Source organism: Dendrobates tinctorius, unplaced genomic scaffold (assembly GCF_039654945.1).
Source record: "Dendrobates tinctorius isolate UK_male_01 unplaced genomic scaffold, ASM3965494v1 ptg000011l, whole genome shotgun sequence".
Lineage (NCBI taxonomy): Eukaryota > Metazoa > Chordata > Amphibia > Anura > Dendrobatidae > Dendrobates > Dendrobates tinctorius.
Genome location: NW_027361679.1, coordinates 97,423,308 through 97,444,443, shown reverse-complemented (window position 1 = coordinate 97,444,443; position 21,136 = coordinate 97,423,308). Strand labels below are relative to the sequence as shown.

At 47.2% G+C, this 21,136-nt stretch overlaps 1 protein-coding gene across 1 annotated transcript in view; it reads left to right on the top strand.

Annotated features, from left to right (window-relative positions):
* Nucleotides 1–21,136, top strand: part of TMPRSS9 (transmembrane serine protease 9) — a 113,413-nt gene that overhangs the window by 89,625 nt on the left and 2,652 nt on the right. The window contains exons 16-18 of the mRNA XM_073545109.1: nt 1,111–1,282; nt 1,443–1,708; nt 4,276–4,412. Coding sequence (XP_073401210.1) covers nt 1,111–1,282; nt 1,443–1,708; nt 4,276–4,412 — 575 coding nt within the window. The remainder of the gene's footprint in view (nt 1–1,110; nt 1,283–1,442; nt 1,709–4,275; nt 4,413–21,136) is intronic.

The following is a 21,136-nucleotide window of genomic DNA, read 5'->3' as shown; positions in this document are numbered from 1 at the left end:
TAACTTTAGCCTAACACTAACCCTAATTATAGCACTAGCTGTTGCCAGGAGCACTTGCCACACTGTTTCTCCTTTGATCTCTCACTGACAGGAGATCAGAGGAGAAACAGTGTTACTATGAGGCAGATCACCGGGAAAGTCCATTGCTACAACAAACATTCCCAGTGATCTGTCTCATTGGCTGGTGTGACGCTGACGTCATCAGGACCTGAACTAATCAGGTCTCGATGAGTTCGGGGGTAACAGGAAGCATTGTGCGCCAGGATCCCCTCCTTATAAGGTATGTGGGGGTCCCGATCAGCACAAATCCGCCGATCGTAGACAAATGGCTCTGCACAAAGCCCTGCTAGCGCCGACGTTTATCTACTGTCGGCAGTCATGAAGCGGCTAACAACTGATAGAACTATTCGCGGTTGGAGACTACAGATAATCTATTACTATTTCACTATTGAGACCTGCCGCCTCACTAATATTTTCAGAGTGTATTTAGCCCATACCAATTTTTTTTTTTCTAACATGGTTTAATATATTTTTTTAACTAAAGGTATTTTTTATCCTTCAAAACGTTATCTTTATTTTTTTTGTTTCTTATGCACTATTTTCAATATGAGCAGCAGAAAACTACCAATCAGTGGTGGGGGCGGGGTTATACAGTGCTCATGAATATGGAGGACTACATGGCAAGTTTACTAGTCCTCTAATGATAATCTCCTGCTGATAAACCAGTGATTTTTATCAAAACTACAGTAAGTGGCACATTGCTGGAATCAGGTTATCTGTCTCTGCGTCATGCTGCTCTCAGATTAGGTGGCAAAAACTTGGTGACAGATTCCCTTTAAGATTAAACCAGTAGTAATAAATCTGCCATTTTATCTAATTAATTAAATCAAATCAAATACACAAAACTTTTTTTATTGCAATTAGACCTGTGTGATAAGGAAATAGCATGGCCTGACTGACAGCCTGATTGCTGGGGATATGCTGCCAAATCAGTAGACTATGCATTAATTACACTGTGCTGTTCATTTTTGTCTCTTGCCAAATTAATACTATTTTTTGTAAAAAAAATTAAATAAAATAACCCATTACAATTATGTTTCTTTGTTTCAGATTGTGGCTCTGCCCCTGTAGTACCTTTCAACAAGATAGTTGGAGGCAGTGGTTCCTTGCGAGGGGAATGGCCTTGGCAAGTTAGTCTGTGGCTAAGAAGAAAGGAGCACAAATGTGGAGCTGTTCTGATCTCGGACCGTTGGATGCTTTCGGCTGCCCACTGCTTTGACATGTAGTTATTGACAGGGCCATACTGTGCGGGGTACTGTGATAGAAGAAGGGATGTGTGGGGGCTGGGGACTGAATATTTGCAGAATCATATGAGAAAAAGGAAAGTAATTATTGATTAGTGTTTGACTACATCGTCATTTTTCTTTTTATGACACTAACAGTTACAATGACCCCAAAGTGTGGGCAGCATACCTGGGAACCCCCTTCCTCAATGGGGTAGAGGGAAGAGTGGAGAAGATTTTCCGAATCCATAAACATCCCTTCTACAATGTGTACACCCTGGATAACGACGTGGCTTTGCTGGAGCTGCCTTCACCTCTCTCATTTACAAATCTAATAAAGCCTATCTGCCTCCCCGACACCAGCCATAGCTTCATAGAGGGAACAAAATGCTACATTACAGGCTGGGGCTCTACTAAGGAAGGAGGTAATCAGACTGCAAGTGGAGACGCTACGGGTATCTTTGGAAGGTGTGGGAGTGTTAGGATTTGGACCAGCGTTCATATTGTAGTGAAACCTCCACCAGGGGGAGCTGGTGAGGGAAGAGAGATTACACACTAAGTAGCAACACTGAGCTACAGCACAGGTGTGACAGGTAACGAGAGAGAATGGTCAGACGAACCAAGTCAGAAACTAGCAGGAGCCGACGTACCAGAAGGAGCAGCAATACACGTAGTCAAAATACCAAGCCGAGGGTCAGAAAGCCAAAACATGAGCACGGGGTCCAAAAACGTGAGGTGAAATACGTGGTTGGGGTAGAAGCCGGGGAGTGAAATGCCAGACAGGGAATGTAGCAGCAGAGACGAATACCAAGAGACGGGGTCAGAGATCAGTCCGGGTCATACACGTGGATACCAGTCAAAGGCAGGAGTATCACCAAGGTACAAGGGTCAGAGGCTCTAAACTGGAAGCTTGAGCTATCACTAACACTGGTCAGCAGGCTGTGAGAGACTGAAATAGCCCAGCCAGCTCCAGAACGAGGCTGAGATTAACTTCCGCATGACCAGTCCGGAGTGAAGACAGCAGAAAATAAACTCCGGACTGGACCATGACACATATCATGGATACGGCTGTTGTACACATCCCCAACTGCTAGGGTCAGGGTTAGTGGGCAGACATCCAGACAATTTGCTCTTCACAGGGGGACCAGACAGGGGTGTCCACTGTGCCCACTGCTTTTTGTGTTAGCGGTGGAGCCCCTGGCACAGACAATTAGAAAGGCAGCCTCGGTCAGGGGGTTTAAATATGAACCTATAGAGGAAAAAATAGCTTTATATGCAGATGATGTGCTGCTTTTCCTGGAAGACCCTGATGAAACCTTGCGGGGTGTGATGAGCATCATTGGGAGATTTGGGGCTATGTCGGGCCTGGAAATCAATCGGGAGAAATCCAATATTCTAGCTGTGGACTGTAGTGGTGAAGATCTTAGAATAGAGGGGGATGGTAGTAGGCTGGCGGTTGTATGGCAGTTCAAGTATCTGGGCATTCGGATAACACTCCCGCTCTCGAGTTATATAGACTTAAATCTGATCCCGCTATTGGGTAAGTTCAGAAGCAAAGTGAGAGCGTGGTGTAGATCTATTAGTGGTAGGAAGGACAAATCTGATTAAAATGGTACTGATGCCCCAGGTGTTGTACGTGCTGCACAATGCCCCCATATGGTTACCTAAGCGGCAGTTTCGTACAATCAATCCTTTAGGGATCTTGTGTGGGGGAAAAAACATCAGAGGATTAGAATGGAAATATCACAGAGGCCTAAAGAAGAGGGGGGGGAGGCACTCCAGAGCCCATGGATTTATTATCTAGCAGCTCAGGGGATGGAGAGAGACAGAGGGCAGGGGTTCAGTGTGGCAGATATTGACTCAGGTGCGGGGGAGAGACTCATTGGTTCAAGGACTGGAGGCAGGTAGCTTTAGGAAACTGGGACTGTCATGCCCCACTCTGGCTCTGGTACGCAAGGTGTGGTAGGAGATTAAAAGGATTAGGGGAATGGAGGCCCTGACAAATTATTCCCCTATATGGCAAAATGAAAAACTGCCGGACTTTGACATAATGGGGGAATTTAAAAACTGGGCGAGGAAAGGAATTCAATACATGGCCCAATTACAGGACTCACAAGGACTAGTGACTTTTGAGAAACTACAGGAGGAATATGAGTTATCTGAGATCTGTGGGTTCCAGTATAGACAGCTCTGTCACACTTACATAGCCAGAGTAAGACAGTTTCTATGAGGGTCCAAAGAGACATATGGGTGGACTGTGTGTGTAGTGATGGGGGAACAAAAGGAGTTATGTCAGGTATTTATAAGGACTTAATGCACACCTTTTTAACTAATTACCCGATTAAGGTTAAAGAGAAAAATGTATCTGATTCAAAAATAGAAAAAGGTGAGGACTATGAAAAATAGATATTATTCGTAGGTAAGCAAATAAGGAATCACTGTGCATGAAATGTCACTGTGCATTTGTATTTGCTTGCTTAGCAATAAAGAATATCAAAATCAAAATAGAGAAATGTACCTCGTGTTTAAAAGAATTGTCCAAGCATTCATATTCTCTAGAGTCTAGACCATGTGCTATTAAGTAGGGGTGCCGAACCACTACCGATCTGATATTGATGACCTATCAACATGAGATAGCCAAACAACAAGAAAAATTTAAAAAAAAAATAGAAACCATATTGCCCAGTTCTATTAAACAATTCTGGAGATACTGTTACATTCCTAATCCCAAGAGCTACAAAGACGAGCAATTCTCCTCTTTTGATACAGCCAAATCAGATCTTCTAATTTGCACCGAGGAGTGGCAACACCTCAAAACACGTGTCTGTAAATTGAGATTCTGGTTTAGCTTATCCCAAGTCATGTGCCAAGGCTCGTTAATGGGTCGACATTGACATTTAGGATTTCTACTTCCAATAGGTGGCACTAAAGTTCAAGTCCTCTTCCTCACTGAAATCTATGAAATACTGTTACTTTTTTGTGTACATTTCAGGTCCAATGTCCAGACAGCTACAGAAGGCCTCAGTCACCCTTGTAGGAGATCAAACCTGTAAAAAATTCTACCCCATCCAGATTAGCCCCAGAATGATGTGTGCCGGTTTCATGCAGGGCGGTGTGGACAGTTGCTCTGTAAGTACTCTTTTTCTAATCCTATCTTACCTCATCCCACCTTTGCTGACGTGTTTATCTGAGCCCTCACCACCACTACTTCTTGCAAACATGCAACCATAAGGCCGGGGTCACACTAACCGACGCAAAATACGGTCAGTATTTTACATGCGTAATACGGATGAATGGCCCCTAAACAGTGCTCCGTATGTCATCCGTAATCAAGGTGTGGTCGCGTATTTTGCGCATGTAAGCATCCGTATGGCATCCGTATAGCGAGATTTTCTCGCAGGCTTGCAAACTGGACATATAATGGAGCCCTATGACAGGGTTTATAACAGAAACCAAAGAATAGATATAGACACATAGAATGCATATATATATATATATATATATATATATATATACAGTGGGGAAAAAAAGTATTTAGTCAGTCAGCAATAGTGCAAGTTCCACCACTTAAAAAGATGAGAGGCGTCTGTAATTTACATCATAGGTAGACCTCAACTATGGGAGACAAACTGAGAAAAAAAAATCCAGAAAATCACATTGTCTGTTTTTTTTTCATTTTATTTGCATATTATGGTGGAAAATAAGTATTTGGTCAGAAACAAGCAATCAAGATTTCTGGCTCTCACAGACCTGTAACTTATTCTTTAAGAGTCTCCTCTTTCCTCCACTCCTTACCTGTAGTAATGGCACCTGTTTAAACTTGTTATCAGTATAAAAAGACACCTGTGCACACCCTCAAACAGTCTGACTCCAAACTCCACTATGGTGGAGACCAAAGAGCTGTCAAAGGACATCAGAAACAAAATTGTAGCCCTGCACCAGGCTGGGAAGACTGAATTTGCAATAGCCAACCAGCTTGGAGTGAAGAAATCAACTGTGGGAGCAATAATTAGAAAATGGAAGACATACAAGACCACTGATAATCTCCCTCGATCTGGTGCTCCACGCAAAATCCCACCCCGTGGGGTCAGAATGATCACAAGAACGGTGAGCAAAAATCCCAGAACCACGCGGGGGGACCTAGTGAATGAACTGCAGAGAGCTGGGACCAATGTAACAAGGCCTACCATAAGTAACACACTACGCCACCATGGACTCAGATCCTGCAGTGCCAGACGTGTCCCACTGCTTAAGCCTGTACATGTCCGGGCCCGTCTGAAGTTTGCTAGAGAGCATTTGGATGATCCAGAGGAGTTTTGGGAGAATGTCCTATGGTCTGATGAAACCAAACTGGAACTGTTTGGTAGAAACACAACTTGTCGTGTTTGGAGGAAAAAGAATACCGAGTTGCATCCATCAAACACCATACCTACTGTAAAGCATAGTGGTGGAAACATCATGTTTTGGGGCTGTTTCTCTGCAAAGGGGCCAGGACGACTGATCCGGGTACATGAAAGAATGAATGGGGCCATGTATCGTGAGATTTTGAGTGCAAACCTCCTTCCATCAGCAAGGGCATTGAAGATGAAACGTGGCTGGGTCTTTCAACATGACAATGATCCAAAGCACACCGCCAGGGCAACGAAGGAGTGGCTTCGTAAGAAGCATTTCAAGGTCCTGGAGTGGCCTAGCCAGTCTCCAGATCTCAACCCTATAGAAAACCTTTGGAGGGAGTTGAAAGTCCGTGTTGCCAAGCGAAAAGCCAAAAACATCACTGCTCTAGAGGAGATCTGCATGGAGGAATGGGCCAACATACCAACAACAGTGTGTGGCAACCTTGTGAAGACTTACAGAAAACGTTTGACCTCTGTCATTGCCAACAAAGGATATATCACAAAGTATTGAGATGAAATTTTGTTTCTGACCAAATACTTATTTTCCACCATAATATGCAAATAAAATGAAAAAAAAACAGACAATGTGATTTTCTGGATTTTTTTTTCTCAGTTTGTCTCCCATAGTTGAGGTCTACCTATGATGTAAATTACAGACGCCTCTCATCTTTTTAAGTGGTGGAACTTGCACTATTGCTGACTGACTAAATACTTTTTTTCCCCACTATATATGTGTATTCTATGTGTCTATATCTATTCTTTCTTTCTTTATTAAACCTGTCAGTGTGAGTTTACTGTATAGCGCACTGAATTGCCGGCTTTGCTAAAAGACACCGGGTGCGTATTTCTCGCAAGTCACATGTGTGGTCCGTGTGTAATCCGTATTTTTTGCGCACCCATAGACTTGCATTGGCGTACTACGGCCGTAGTACGCTGACAATCGCAGCATGCTGCGATTGGCACGGAGCGTAGAATACGGATGAGAAATATACGCCTGGTGCGAGGGACCCCATAGAGAATCATTTGTCCGTGTCTAATGCGTGCTTTTAGCGCCTCTCACTCGGCCGTATTCCTCGCCAGTGTGACCCCGGCCTAACACACATTCTTAAAGCACTCCCATCAACATTGTTATCATCATCAATCTATATTGCAGTCATTATATTATATATAATATATAAGCTCCTTCTAAGCACCATGTAGAAACAGGAGGTCAATTTTCCCTGTATGAGTCATAAGTCAGTGCAACGTCCCTGGCAGTGGGGAGTAGAGAAGGTTGGTCAGGGGTTGTAGAGGGGAATGATAAACGCAGGGACAAGACACTGTTTCTTAGAGTAGAGAAAAAAGAATTAAAGGGGTCTCCCCATGAACAAAAGTTGATTTATTCACTAGATCTTGAAACAGGGATTTTTGTGATAACCCACCGTAAAATCCTTTTCTCCGAGACACTCATTGTGGGACACAGGACTGTGGGTGTATGTTACTGCCACCAGGAGGCTGACACTAAGTGAATGAAAAAAAGGTTAGCTCCTCCTCTGCAGTATATACCCTTGCCCTGATTGCCAGCGAGACCAGTTCGGTGCAAAAGCAGTAGATGAAAAACACAGGCTAAATAAACCTTAATGCAGGTAACAACATGTCTGGAAAGAGACACCTTTTATCATAAATACATATTAACAAACAAAAAAAGAGCCAATTGGCTACAGGGTGGGTGCTGTGTCCCCCAATGAGCATCTCAGAGAAAAGGATTTTACGGTGAGTTATCACAAAAATCCCTGTTTCTCCTTCGCCTCATTGGGGGACACAGGACTGTGGGACGTGATAAAGCAGTCCCTGGGTGGGAAGTTGACTCACCGGTCCAAGCTATACGCACCTCCTATATAAAGGTGCACCACCACTGCTTGGAGAATCATTCTACCCAGGCTCGCGTATGCTGAAGCCTGAGTATGGATATTGTAGTGCTTCCAGAATGTGTGTAGACTGGAGCAGGTTGTTGACCTGCTTCGCCAAAGCCTGGTGCTGAAGAGCCCAAGAGACGACCACCGCCCGAGCAGAGTGTGTTCTGATCCCCGCTGGAATAGGTGCGCCTCTGATGCGGTAAGACTCCCGCATAGCCAAACGAATCCACCTGGTTATGGTCGATCCTGAGGCAGTGAGTCTCTTCCTGCGACCCTCGGGAAGCACGAACAATGTGTCTGTCTAACGAAAGGGTGCCGGCCGTGACACGTACCTCCTGAGAGCTCTCACCAGATCCCGCATATGCAGCGCCTTTTCCACCCAGTGTACCAGTGCTGGGCAGAAAAAAGGGCAAGACAATATCCTAAATAAAGTGAGATGAACAAACGACCTTTGGCAGAAAAAAGGAGGAGTCGGCCTGAGAACCACCTTATCCTTGTGGAAAATCAGATACAGGGCTCGACAGGATAGAGCCGCCAGCTCCGAGACCCATCTAACTGACGTTATAGCCAGGAGGAACACCACCATCCAGGAAAGGTATGACAAAGAGACACCATGTAGTGGTTCAAACAGAGCTTCCTGCCGACCGCTTAGGACAAGGTTAAGGCCCCAGGCGTCCTAGGGACCCTATAGGGGGGAATCAAGCAGGAGACCCCCTGGCTGAGGGTCTTTACCTGCAGATTGGGTAGCAATCCTACGCTGAAAAAGGGCGGATAAGGCCGTAATCTGTCTCCTGAGGGATCTTGGAGCTAAACCTGAGTATAGTCCAGACTGGAGAAGAGCTACAAATGTTAAGAATGGAGAATCTCAGTGGAGGATAACTGCGGTCCCTACACCGTGAGAAGAAAACTTCCCAGGCGTGGTGGTAAACACGTGCTGAGGTGGGCTCCCGGGCACTAACCATTGCAGCCACCACCTTCCGGCCAAACCCGACCTGGGCCAGGATCCAAGATTCAGCGGCTAAGCCGCCAAACACAGGGCCTCTGGTTTCTGGTGGTAGAACGGGCCCTGGGAAAGTAGGTCTGGGGGCTATGGCAGCCGCCAGTGGATGTCGACGAGTAGCTGCATTAAATCTGCGTACCCTGTCCGACGAGGCCAATCTGGGGCAATCAGTATTACTGGAACCCCCTATGCCTTGAACTTTCTTAGACTTTCGGAAGCAGTGGAAGCGGAGGACACAGGTACAAGAGGTGAAAACTGGTTCCATGTAAGGACCAACACGTCCACGGCGATTGCCTGTGGGTCCCGGGACCGAGCGACAACCCTGGGCATCTTGGCATTTAGCCTGGAAGTCATCAGGTCCACTTTTGGGGTTCCCCAATGTTGGAAAATCTGTTGGAAAAAACTCGGGATGGAGTGGCCATACCCCGGATGCGAGACCCTGCCGGCTGAGAAAGATCGCCGCCCAGTTCTCCACGCCCAGAATGTGAACTGCCGAGATCACAGAGTGAGTTCTCTCAGCCCAGCAAAAGGATATGCTTTGCCTCGAGCATGGCCGTCCTGCTGCGGCTGCCCCCCCTGATGATCTATGTAAGCCCCTGCCGTGGCATTGTCTGATTGAATTCGGACAGGGCGTCCTGCCAGGAGATGATGAAAAGTGCTGCAAAGCCAGCCGAATCGCCCGAATTTCTAAAAGGTTGATCGGGAGGCGTGATTCCCGAGGTGACAACATCCTTGATCTGTGTGGTGGCAAAATACTGCTGCCCATCCGAGGAGACTGGCGTTGGTCGTGACCATCAAGTAATGGTTCGAAGGAAAAGGCTTCACCTGCAGAAGGGAGGGACTCATCGTCCACCATCTGCGAGCCTGTCTGACCGCTGCGGACAACCGACACTGGTGGTCGAGGAGGAACAGGCTTGTCCCAAGCTGCCAAGAGGGCGTGCTGCAAGGAACGAAGATGGGGCTGGGCAAATGGAACAGCCTCTATTGCTGCCACCATTTTCACTAATACCTTCATGCCAAACCGGATGGTACGGGAGACTGGCTGGCGAAGTGCCCAGGTTCCCTGACGGAGCGCTAGGGCCTTGTCCCGAGGGAGATTTTCCAACCCTCGGGAAGTGTCGAAGATCATCAATAGAAAGGAAATTGTGTGAGTTGGAATAGGGGAAAACTTCAGAACTTCAAATTCACCAGCCACCATAGGCGGAGACGTGTATCCAGCGTGATGTTGACGCTCTCTTCGCAAGACTGAAAAGATGGGCCCTTGACCAGGACGTCGTCCAGATAAGGCCAGATGATTATGCCCTGGGCATGCAGGATGGACATGACGGCCATGACCCTTGTGAATACCCTGGGGGCATGGCTAGCCCAAAGGGTACGGCTGTGATGCAGGTTGCTGATGGCAACTGTAAGAGCCTTTGATGCGAGGAAAAAAATGGGGATGTGCTGGTAGGCACCTTGGATGTCGCTAGAGGCCACATATTCTCCCCCTTTTCCATGGCAGGTATGACCGGGCGGAGAGACTCCATCCGGAAATGTCTGATCTTGACAAAAACCTGTTCAGAAGCTTCAGGTACAGAATGAGCCTTACGGTCCCGTTCCATTTTTTTTTGGGGGGGGACTGCAAACAGGTTGGAATAGAAACCCTGAAATCTCTCTTTTTCCGGCAGGGATGATCACTCCACTGCGCCTGAGAGATTTGACGGCTTCGAATAAGGCACTTGCACGGGTTCAGATTGGGAGGACGAGACAGGAAAAATCGTTTGGGTGTGGCTGATAAATATTATCTTGTACCCTGAAGACACCAGCTCTCCTACCCACGCGTCTTGTACGACGGTGAGCCAGACATGATGAAACCAGAGCAGGCGCCCGCCTACTCTGCAGGTGTAGACCGGAAATTCCACCAGTCATTCAGCCTTGAACCTGTGGGACCTTGATCCCCCTGATTTCGGCTGGTTGGAATGCATCCTGTTGTGAGTTCATTTTCCCCTTCACTACTGAGGCCCGAGGAACTCCCTCTTCTGGTGAAGAAAGGTAGTGAGCCTGATTGTCAAACACCTGGGGCTGATGATGATGACTGGCTGAGTGGAGTTAATGACTGGATATAAGGCTGCCGACGCCCTTCTGGCCTGCGGGTGATTTCTCTGTGGACTTCTAGGAAACCAGTCTGATTCCTGCTCATCTAAAGCTAAGATTTCTGCTTTGCCTTTTTGCATTAGTGTTTTGTTTTCCTTGCTTTTCTGGATTCTGCCATTCCCTGCTGGGGTGAGCTGAATCTCCTTTTGCCTGTTGCTCTGTCTTCAGAATATTCCTGAGTACTGACATAGCCTTTTTTGAAGCCTAGCGTCTTCAGGGCCTTTTTTACTGTCAGTTTGTTGGCTCTTATTTTCATAGGGTTTTTCACGGATTGCAGACAGCAGCCTTCCTATCCTTTCCTATCTAAGCTAGCTTGGGCCCCATCTTTGCTCAGTCTATCTTTCTGTCTGTGTTTTGTTCTTTCTTCTTGCTTCACCGTCATTATATGTGGGGGGCTGCCTTTTGCTTTGGGGTCTGCTCTGGGGCAGTTTAGATTTCCCTTTCTGTCTTTAGGCTATGTAGTCCTCCGGCTGTGATCGAGGGGCCTAGGGCACTGTAGGAGCCCCCCACGGCTACTGCTAGTTGTGTTGATAGGTTCAGGGGTCTGCAATCCGATAGCTGCCAACTTCTCTGGTTTTCTGGACTTAGCTAGGATTTCTATTTTTGCCTCCTACGGTGACTCAATCATAACAGAATCACCCGCCATACCGCAGATCCTAGGGTACTCAATAGCAGGAAAGAATTGAAAAAAAAAAAAAGTGTATATTTTTTCCTCTATATCTCTGAGGCCGTAGGGGGAATTTTTTTTTTCTCTCAATGGAGATAAAGCAATTGTCTGATCGTGTCGCTGCGGAAGTGCGGGGAATTTCCGCCTACCTTGCTCATTCACATGCTGCTGAACCAAAGATTCCTACACCTGATGTATTTTTTGGGGATCGGTCTAAATTTTTGAATTTCAAAAATAATTGTAAATTATTTTTTGCCTTGAAGCCTAACTCGTCAGGGATCTCCGCGTAGCAGGTTAAAATTGTCATCTCTTTGCTGCGTGGCGATCCCCAGGATTGGGCATTTTCTTTGAAACCAGATGATCCTATTCTGACTAATGTGAACGCATTTTTTCAGGCCTAGGGGTTGTTGTATGACGAACCTAATGCCATTGATCAGGCTGAAAAGACCCTGCTGGCATTGAACCAGGGTCGTGATTCTGCAGAATTGTAGTGTCAAAAATTCCGAAAGTGGGCAGTACTTACTACCTGGAATGATAATGCCTTGGCTGCTCTCTTTCGGAAGGGGTTGTCAGAAGCCGTAAAAGATACTATGGTGGGATTTCCTGTTCCCTCTGGTCTTGATGATTCTATGTCTTTAGCCATTCAGGTTGATCGGCGTATGGGAGAACGCAGAGCTGCACGAGAGGTGTTGCCACCTGTTGAACAGATGTCTGAACCTATGCAATGTGATAGAGTTTTTTCCAGAGAGCAGCATCAGGAGTTCAGAAGGCGTAATAAGTTGTGTTTTTTCTGTGGAGATGCCTCGCATATTATTTCTGTCTGTCCTAAACGCGAGAAACGCCTTGCACACACGTTTTCTGTTGGTGGTGTTCAACCTAAGTTTCTTCTGGCTATTACTCTGATCTGCTCCCTGTCCACATTTTCTGCCAAGGCTTTTGTGGATTCGGGAGCAGCTCTAAACCTAATGGACTTGGATTTTGCTAAACGATGTGGATTTCCGATGACACCTCTGCAGACGCCTATCCCTTTGAGGGGGATTGATGCTACTCCTTTGGCTTAAAATAAACCTCAGTTTTGGACCCAGGTGGTAATGCGGGTCGCCCCAGACCATCAAGAAAATTGCAGGTTTTTGGTGTTACATAATCTGCATGATACTATTGTTCTGGGGTTTCCCTGGTTACAAATTCATAATCCAGTTTTGGATTGGAAATCTGTTTCTGTGGTGAGTTGGGGTTGTCGGTGTGCCTTTAGTGAGGCTCCGGTGTTTTCCACCTCTCCTCAGTCGCATGATGTTCCTGATTATTTGGCGGACTTTTATGATGTATTTAGTGAGAATGAGTCTGCGTCTCTGCCTCCTTATAGGAGTTATGACTGTGCAATTGAACTGAGCCCGGGGTGTAAATTTTCCAAGGGTCGGCTCTTCAATTTATCTGTACCCGAGCACGAGGCTATGCGATCCTATATTAAGGAGGCGTTGGAGAAGGGTCATATTAGACCATCCTCGTCACCCTTAGGTGCCGTTTTTTTTTTTGTAGCCAAAAAGGATGGATCATTAAGACCTTGTATTGATTATCGTGCTCTCAACAAAATTACTGTTAAATATCAGTATCCGTTACCCCTGATTTCTGATCTATTCTCCAGAGTTAAAGGTGCTTGCTGGTTTACCAAGCTTGACCTCAGGGGGCGTATAATCTTATTCGCATTAAGCATGGGGATGAATGGAAGACGGCGTTTAATACTCCGGAGGGACATTTTGAGTACCTGGTGATGCCTTTTGGGCTCACTAATGCCCCTTCTGTCTTCCAGTGCTTCATGAACGATATTTTCCGAGATTTTGTCGATAAATTTTTGATTATCTATCTGGATGATATTTTGATCTTCTCCAAGGATTGGGATTCTCGTGTGGAACATATTCGGACTGTGTTCCGGATCTTGAGGGAGAATTCCCTGTATGTCAAAGGATCTAAATGCCTTTTTGGAGTACAGAGGATTTCTTTTTTGGGATTTATTTTGTCCCCGTCAACTATTGAAATGGACCCGGCCAAGGTACAGGCCATTTACGATTGGGTTCAGCCCACTTCTTTGAAGGCCCTCCAGAAGTTTTTGGGTTTTGCTAATTTTTATCGGAAATTTATAGCAAAATTTTCTAGTATTGCCAAGCCATTGACTGATTTGACTGAGAAGGGTGCTGATGTGTTAAATTGGTCTCCGGAGGCTGTTTCTTCCTTTCAGGAGCTGAAGCGAAGATTCACCTCCGCCCCGGTTTTGCGGCAACCTGATGTCTCACTTCCGTTCCAGGTAGAGGTGGATGCTTCTGAGATTGGTGCAGGAGCTGTTTTGTCCCAAAAGGATCCTGTAACATCTAAAATGAATCCCTGTGCTTTCTTTTCCCGAAAGTTCTCTCCATCTGAACGTAACTATGATGTGGGGAATCGGGAACTGTTAGCCATGAAATGGGCATTTGAGGAGTGGAGACATTGGTTGGAGGGAGCTAAGCATCAAGTCGTGGTCCTCACTGACAACAAGAATTTGATTTACCTAGAGTCGGCTTAGCGCTTGAACCCTAGACAGGCTAGGTGGGCCTTGTTTTTTACACGTTTTGATTTTGTGGTTTCTTTTCTTCCTGGAACTAAGAATGTCAAGGCTGACGCCCTCTCTAGGAGCTTCTTTGCTGATTCTCCTGTGGTGACCAAGCCTGCTACCATCTTAGGCGAAGGGGTAGTTCTTTCTGCCATCTCGCCCGATTTGAGACGTGCTCTGGAAGAGTTCCAGGAGGACAAACCTGAGCGTTGTCCCAGTGGAAAGTTGTATGTTCCTGACCAGTGGAAGAAGAGAGTGATGTCTGAAGTTCATTGCTCTGCTTTGGCTGGTCATCCAGGTATTTTTGGTACTAGAGATCTGGTGAGTCTATCTTTTTGGTGGCCCTCCTTGTCTCGTGATGTCAGGAATTTTGTGCAGTCCTGTGGGACGTGCTCCCGGTCTAAATCGTGTTCTCGCTCTAGTGGGTTGTTGATGCCTTTGCCTGTCCCCAAGAGGCCATGGACCCATATTTCAATGGATTTCATCTCTGATATGCCTGTCTCTCAAAGGATGACTGTTATTTGGGTGATTTGTGATAGGTTCTCTAAGATGGTTCATCTTGTACCACTCCCTAAGTTGCCGTCTTCCTCTGAATTGGTGCCCCTGTTTTTACAACAGGTGGTTCGCTTGCACGGGATTCCTGAGAACATTGTATCTGACAGAGGAGTCCAGTTTGTGTCTAGATTTTGGAGAACTTTCTGTTCCAAGCTGGGAATTCAGTTGTCCTTCTCCTCTGCTTTTCACCCTCAGACCAATGGGCAGACAGAGAGAAAAAAACAGACCTTGGAGTCATATTTGAGATGTTTCATTTCTGCTGATCAGGATGATTGGGTTTCATTTTTGCCCTTGGCCGAATTTGCTTTAAATAATAGAGCTAGTTCTGCCACTTTGATGTCACCTTTTTTTTGTAACTTTGGTTTTCATCCTCGATTTTCTTCAGGGCAGGTGGAGCCCTCTGCCTGCCCAGGTGTTGACACTGTGGTGGAGAGAATGCACCAGATCTGGGACCAAGTGGTGGGTAAGTTCTCTCTCTCCCAGGAAAAGGCCCAGCGGTTTTCCAACCGACATAGGACCATTGGTCCCCAGTTTAAGGTTGGTGATATGGTGTGGTTATCATCAAAAAATATTGCTATGAAGGTGGCTTCTCCTAAGTTTAAGCCTAGATTTATTGGACCTTACAAGATTTTGGAGATTATTAATCCGGTCTCTTTTCGTTTGGCTCTTCCTGTCACATTTAAAATCCATAATGTGTTCCATAAATCTTTGTTGAAGAGGTTTGTTGAACCTGTTGTTCCGGGGTTGCACCTCCAGACCCTGTATTGGTTGAAGGTAACATGGAATATGAGGTAGAGAAAGTACTGGATTCCCGTCTGGCTAGACGGAGACTCCAGTATTTGGTTAAGCGGAAGGGTTATGGTAAGGAGGATAATTCCTGGGTCTCTGCCTCTGATATTCATGCCAAAAGATTGAAAGGCACGCACCATCGGGCTCACCCTGATCGCCCTGGTGGCGTGGTTGAGGGTTCGGTGACCCCTCCTCAAGGGGGAGGTACTGTTGTGAGTTCATTTTCCCCTTCACTACTGAGGCCCGAGGAACTCCCTCTTCTGGTGAAGAAAGGTAGTGAGCCTGATTGTCAAACACCTGGGGCTGATGATGATGACTGGCTGAGTGGAGTTAATGACTGGATATAAGGCTGCCGACGCCCTTCTGGCCTGCGGGTGATTTCTCTGTGGACTTCTAGGAAACCAGTCTGATTCCTGCTCATCTAAAGCTAAGATTTCTGCTTTGCCTTTTTGCATTAGTGTTTTGTTTTCCTTGCTTTTCTGGATTCTGCCATTCCCTGCTGGGGTGAGCTGAATCTCCTTTTGCCTGTTGCTCTGTCTTCAGAATATTCCTGAGTACTGACATAGCCTTTTTTGAAGCCTAGCGTCTTCAGGGCCTTTTTTACTGTCAGTTTGTTGGCTCTTATTTTCATAGGGTTTTTCACGGATTGCAGACAGCAGCCTTCCTATCCTTTCCTAGCTAAGCTAGCTTGGGCCCCATCTTTGCTCAGTCTATCTTTCTGTCTGTGTTTTGTTCTTTCTTCTTGCTTCACCGTCATTATATGTGGGGGGGCTGCCTTTTGCTTTGGGGTCTGCTCTGGGGCAGCTTAGATTTCCCTTTCTCTTTAGGCTATGTAGTCCTCCGGCTGTGATCGAGGGGCCTAGGGCATCGTATAAGCCCCCCACGGCTACTGCTAGTTGTGTTGATAGGTTCAGGGGTCTGCAATCCGATAGCTGCCAACTTCTCTGGTTTTCTGGACTTAGCTAGCATTTCTATTTTTGCCTCCTACGGTGACTCAATCATAACAGCATCCTTCCTAATGGGTTGGTTCTATATGAGATCTGATAATCTCTGCCCTAATTGGGCCGACCTGAACTGGCGGTGAAAACCGTGTTTGAAGCTGGTGACGGAATGGCTGCTAAGCCCCCTGTTGTGGGAGAAAGTTGCTTTTCCCCCCTGTGGTGTCGGAGATAAGCTGATCTAGCTTCTCACCAAACACTCTGCTGCTCTGATAGGGTAAAGTTAGGGATGTCTTGGAAGTTGGATAGGCTCGCCATGTTCTCAACCATAGGGCTCCCCTGATGCAAATCGCATTTGTGGCACCCAGTGCTGCACAGTTAGCTGCATTCAAGGTTGCGTTAATCAAATAGCCTCTTGCCAGGACTATCTGATTCGCGATCTCAGCTACCTCTGACGGTAGGTCCAGGTTCTGCAAAGCTGCATTTGATGACTCAGACCAGGAAATCATGGCCTTGGCTACCCAAGTTGCCGTGCAAGAGGGAGAGAGGGCTGATACTAAGGCCTCAAACACCAAGCGAGCCCGGCTCTCTACTGAGACGGTCAGTGGGATCCTTATTAGAAGAACCATTAGGTAGGGATAATCGGGTTCTTCATACCAACCGTGATACGGGTGGATCTACCGATGGGGGCTCTGCCCACTTTTCATGGAGTTCAGAGGCAAAAGGTTATCTTGCATCCAGTGCCCCCTGTCCTGCGAAGCATTTGTTTGGCCGCTCCCTGTGACATTGCACTATGTCCTCAAACTCTGGGTGAGTCTATGAGGCTGTTTGACCCATTTGAATGACACCATATGACCTGAGGACAAGGTGGATTCATTGTCAATACCCAGGGTTTGGTTGACGGCCTCAATGAGACTGTCAACTGATTCCTGGCAAACAGGTGCATCCAAAATGAGGGGCCCCTCGGAATCATAATCCATGTTTTGCCTGCTGTCACCCCCTGGAAAAGGGGAGGGAGAAGCAGGGCTCATAGATGCTGAGGCACCAGTCGGGCTGGGTGACCCTGTGTGGGTTTGTTTCCCCCGAGTCTGCCTAGAGTGAGAGTGGCCCCTGCAGGCCGGCGGCTTCTGTAAGGTCAAGGATTTCTCCAAGACAGGCGAGCCTTTGTCCCTGCCCCTCTCTGGGGCCTAAAGGGACTCAATTGCCCTCATTAGTGATGCCACAGACTGCGAGAAAGACAGAGCCCATCCGGGGGCTTGGTCGCAGGGGAGGGCTCCTGGGCGCGTTAGGAATTGCAGACTTCAAGCTGCTTAGCGGCTGACACCTGACAAGCGCAGTCACACTCAGCCTAGAAGGGCCGGTGGCACCATAACTCTCTGCGCCTGTGGAAAAGCAGGCTGACAGAAGGTGCATGCGACAATTAGCACCGCATGAGGCTTGGTCCTCTGGACCTGCGTGCCCGGGTTTCCCTGCTGGCTGGCTTGGCCTGCGGCAGTGACGCCATTAGTAAAGCTGCCCAGCTGGAGGGGTAGCTGTTATGAATGAGTCACTGAGGAGGAAAAACAAAAACAAGCTAAGCCACAGAAAACCAGAGAGGTTGGTGACTAAGCTGATTGCAGACCCCTGATCCTATCCACACAACTAGCAGTAGCCGTGGAGCGTACCTACGATGATCCTAGACGCCTCGTCACAGCCGCAGAACTAAATAAGCCTAAAGCAAGAAAAGAGGAAATCTAAACTGCCCCAGAGCAGACCCCAAAGCAATAGCCAGCCCCCAAACATGTATTGTCGGTGAGACAAGATGAAAACACAAACACAGCTAGAAAAATAGTTTGGGCCCCATCGTTTGCTCAGCCTAACTAGAAAGGACAGGAAAGTAAAGATGCTGTCTGCAATCACGCACAAAACCCTGCCAAAAAATGTCCAACACTTTCTGATAACAAAAACCCTGAAGTCGCTAGACTTCAATTCCCTATATCAGTACTCTGGTATATTCTGAAGACAGAGCAAAAAGAGACCAATCTGATCAGGGACAAAAAGCAAACTGGCATAAACAGAGACATAAGAATGGAAATTCAGCACAGCCCCAGCAGGGGCTGGCTGACCACAAAAACTGAGTAAACCAGACCAAATCTCACGTGAAAAAATAGCAGAGCAAACTTAGCTTGAGAAGGGAGGAACAGAACTGGAAACCAGAACCTCAGGGCAGGAAAATCACCAGCACAAAATTAGGGAGTCGGCTGTCTTAAATCCAGTCAGAGACTCCTGATGTCCACTCACAGTCCTCCTCCTCAGGTGGCAGGTCTCTGCCATTTAGATCAGCTTCATTACCTACTGTCACCACTAGAGGGAGCCCGGATGGAGAACTCACGACTCCTCTGTCAACACAGCCAGCTCCACACCCTCACCAGAAGCCAGAGGTAAACCAGAAAATGAGTTCACAACAGGTAGCACTTACCCACAGTCCTGCGCCCCTGAGCATCCTGAAGTGCAGGAGGGGTCTGGCTGCTCCTAACTTCAAAATTCGCGCCTTGCGAGTGGGCGGGCCCCCCGGATGTTGGCGTGTCTGGGGGGCATGACGTCCGGCCGTGGCCTAGCACAGGCCAAAGCCGGGGTCAAAATTTACAGCGCCGGCCCGAGGACACGGGGGGGCGGGCTGCCGGAAAATGCGCATCAGTGGGCGGGACTTCCGCCCGTGGCCTAGGCAAACTAGGAGCCAGGGAAAAAAGGTCCGGCGACGGCCGGCTATGAAGAGGCAGCGCCGTGCTACAGAAACTGGTGCTAATCTTGCAGCGGAAGCTACGCCACAGAGAAGCAGGACCTCCACAGGAGCCCTCCCAGCCCACCCTCATTCCTTGCCCCGTCCTGATCGCATGGAGCGCTTCAGCTGCCAGCCTGTCAGGTGTGTGTGGGGGGAGAGGGGTGCTATGACGGTGCAAGCACCCTGGCTCCATCGTTCCTTACAGGGAAGATGAAAGGGTCCGCCTCCTTCCATCACTGCAGTCTAGCATTGGTGATGCAGTGGGGGCTGCACGGACTGTACTTGTGCCTCTGTACAGCCTAGGGTTTCAATACCTCAGGGTGGTCAGGGCTGAGTCCGGCATCATGTCCCACGTTGCGGGAGAGGATACGTGGAGGCGACACTCGCACGTTGATGGGTTTGGGGAGATCGGACCCTTTCAATAGGGTCTGTCGCCCCTGTCTCATCTTCATGGAAAGTAAAAAAAGAAAGTCTGGGGAAAAAGACCAGACGTGTGCCTCCTACGGACACTAAGCATGAACTGCTCTCGCCGGTAATCAGGGCGAGGGTGTATACTGCGGAGGAGGAGCTAACCTTTTTTTCATTCACTTAGTGTCAGCCTCCTGGCTACAGTAGCATACACCCACAGTTCTGTGTCCCCCAATGAGGCGAAGAAATAAAAATAAGATTCATAATTGAATGTGTATAGCAAAAATGTTCCTGTGCTGAGATAATCTTATAAATGTGTCCCTGCTGTGTACGGTGTAATGGCTGTGTCTGACTGTACAGGGACATGGTCTGATCAGAACACATCTCCTGGACAGGGGAGGAAGAAAAGGAGTATACAGACAGGACAGCAGTGAATTTAAGAAAAGGTTGTTTAATTAGTGGATTGTCCGCCACTAGTCAACCCAAACCTACTCATTTCAGGAGTCCAAATAAAATCTAAACAGCGCATACTCACTTCCTGCAGCGGTGCCGTTCCAGCAATGTCTGTGCCTCTGTTCCTGGCGGTGACGTGACATTGTAGAGTCACTTTCAGGGTGCAGTCAATGTGCTGCTGCTCTTTGGCTACAGATAGTCACTATTCCATTGGGGCAGGCATCCGCTCTGATGAAATATTAAAGGCTGCGGCCTGCTCATGAAAAGTTATTGGGAACGACGCCAACATCGCTGGAACGGCGCCGCAGCAGGTGAGTATACACCATTTTTATTTTAAATGGGCTCCTGAAATAGTAAAACTGTGGTTGTCTAGTAGTGGAGAACCAATTTAACCTGTCCTCTTTATGCTATTGCCCCATCTCTCTACTCTTTTTACCTCAAAACTCCTTGAACACCATGTCCACCTTGATCTGTCCTACCACCAGTTATCAAAAATGCCCCACCTAGACAACATCCTTCTTTGCGCCCTCCAAATTAAAACTTTTACGCCTTTCAAATCCACCCTCAATTTTGATGCCCAATAAATCCACCCTCTCTTTGTGAATTTCTGCACTACCAATAACCCAGCAAGTTCAATCCAAAATACTAACAATGACTCATCTACAAGGCTGTCCATATCCCGTCTCCTCCATAATTCACCCACCTAATCTCCTGCTACCTCTCCACACTGATCATGAGAATTTGGCATTTTTTGTCACCTGTTCACCCCTGGGCACAAGACTGTACCCACAAAGAATTAAATAGAGTGACAAGTCTCACCTTCCCAGACAAGACCACCCACTTCATTCAACTCCTACTGTCTGGAGTCAAGCTGTGATCCAAAGGCATGATCCCCAATTATCCAATAATCATTACCTATCTAGTTGTTATTCTGAAGTTATTGGTTGCTAAAATACTCGTAGATGTAGAGGATCCTGAAATTAATGATGTTTTAAAAAAAATATTTGCATGCAATTGGACCAATTAATATTGCTTCTGCACATGCATAATTTGAGTCATTTCTACTTAAATGGGTTGTCTAGCACCAAGATATTGATGACCTGTTCATTGGATAGGTCATCAATAAGAGAGCAGTGGTGGTCTGACCCCTGTCACCTGCAGTAAAAAGCTAACATTTGCTCCAACACGAGGCAGATGTATTGCACTAAACACTCCCGCTCTGTTCATTGCTTAGTAGGCGCTGATTGGTGAGGGTGCTGGATGACCTTGAGATGCTAGT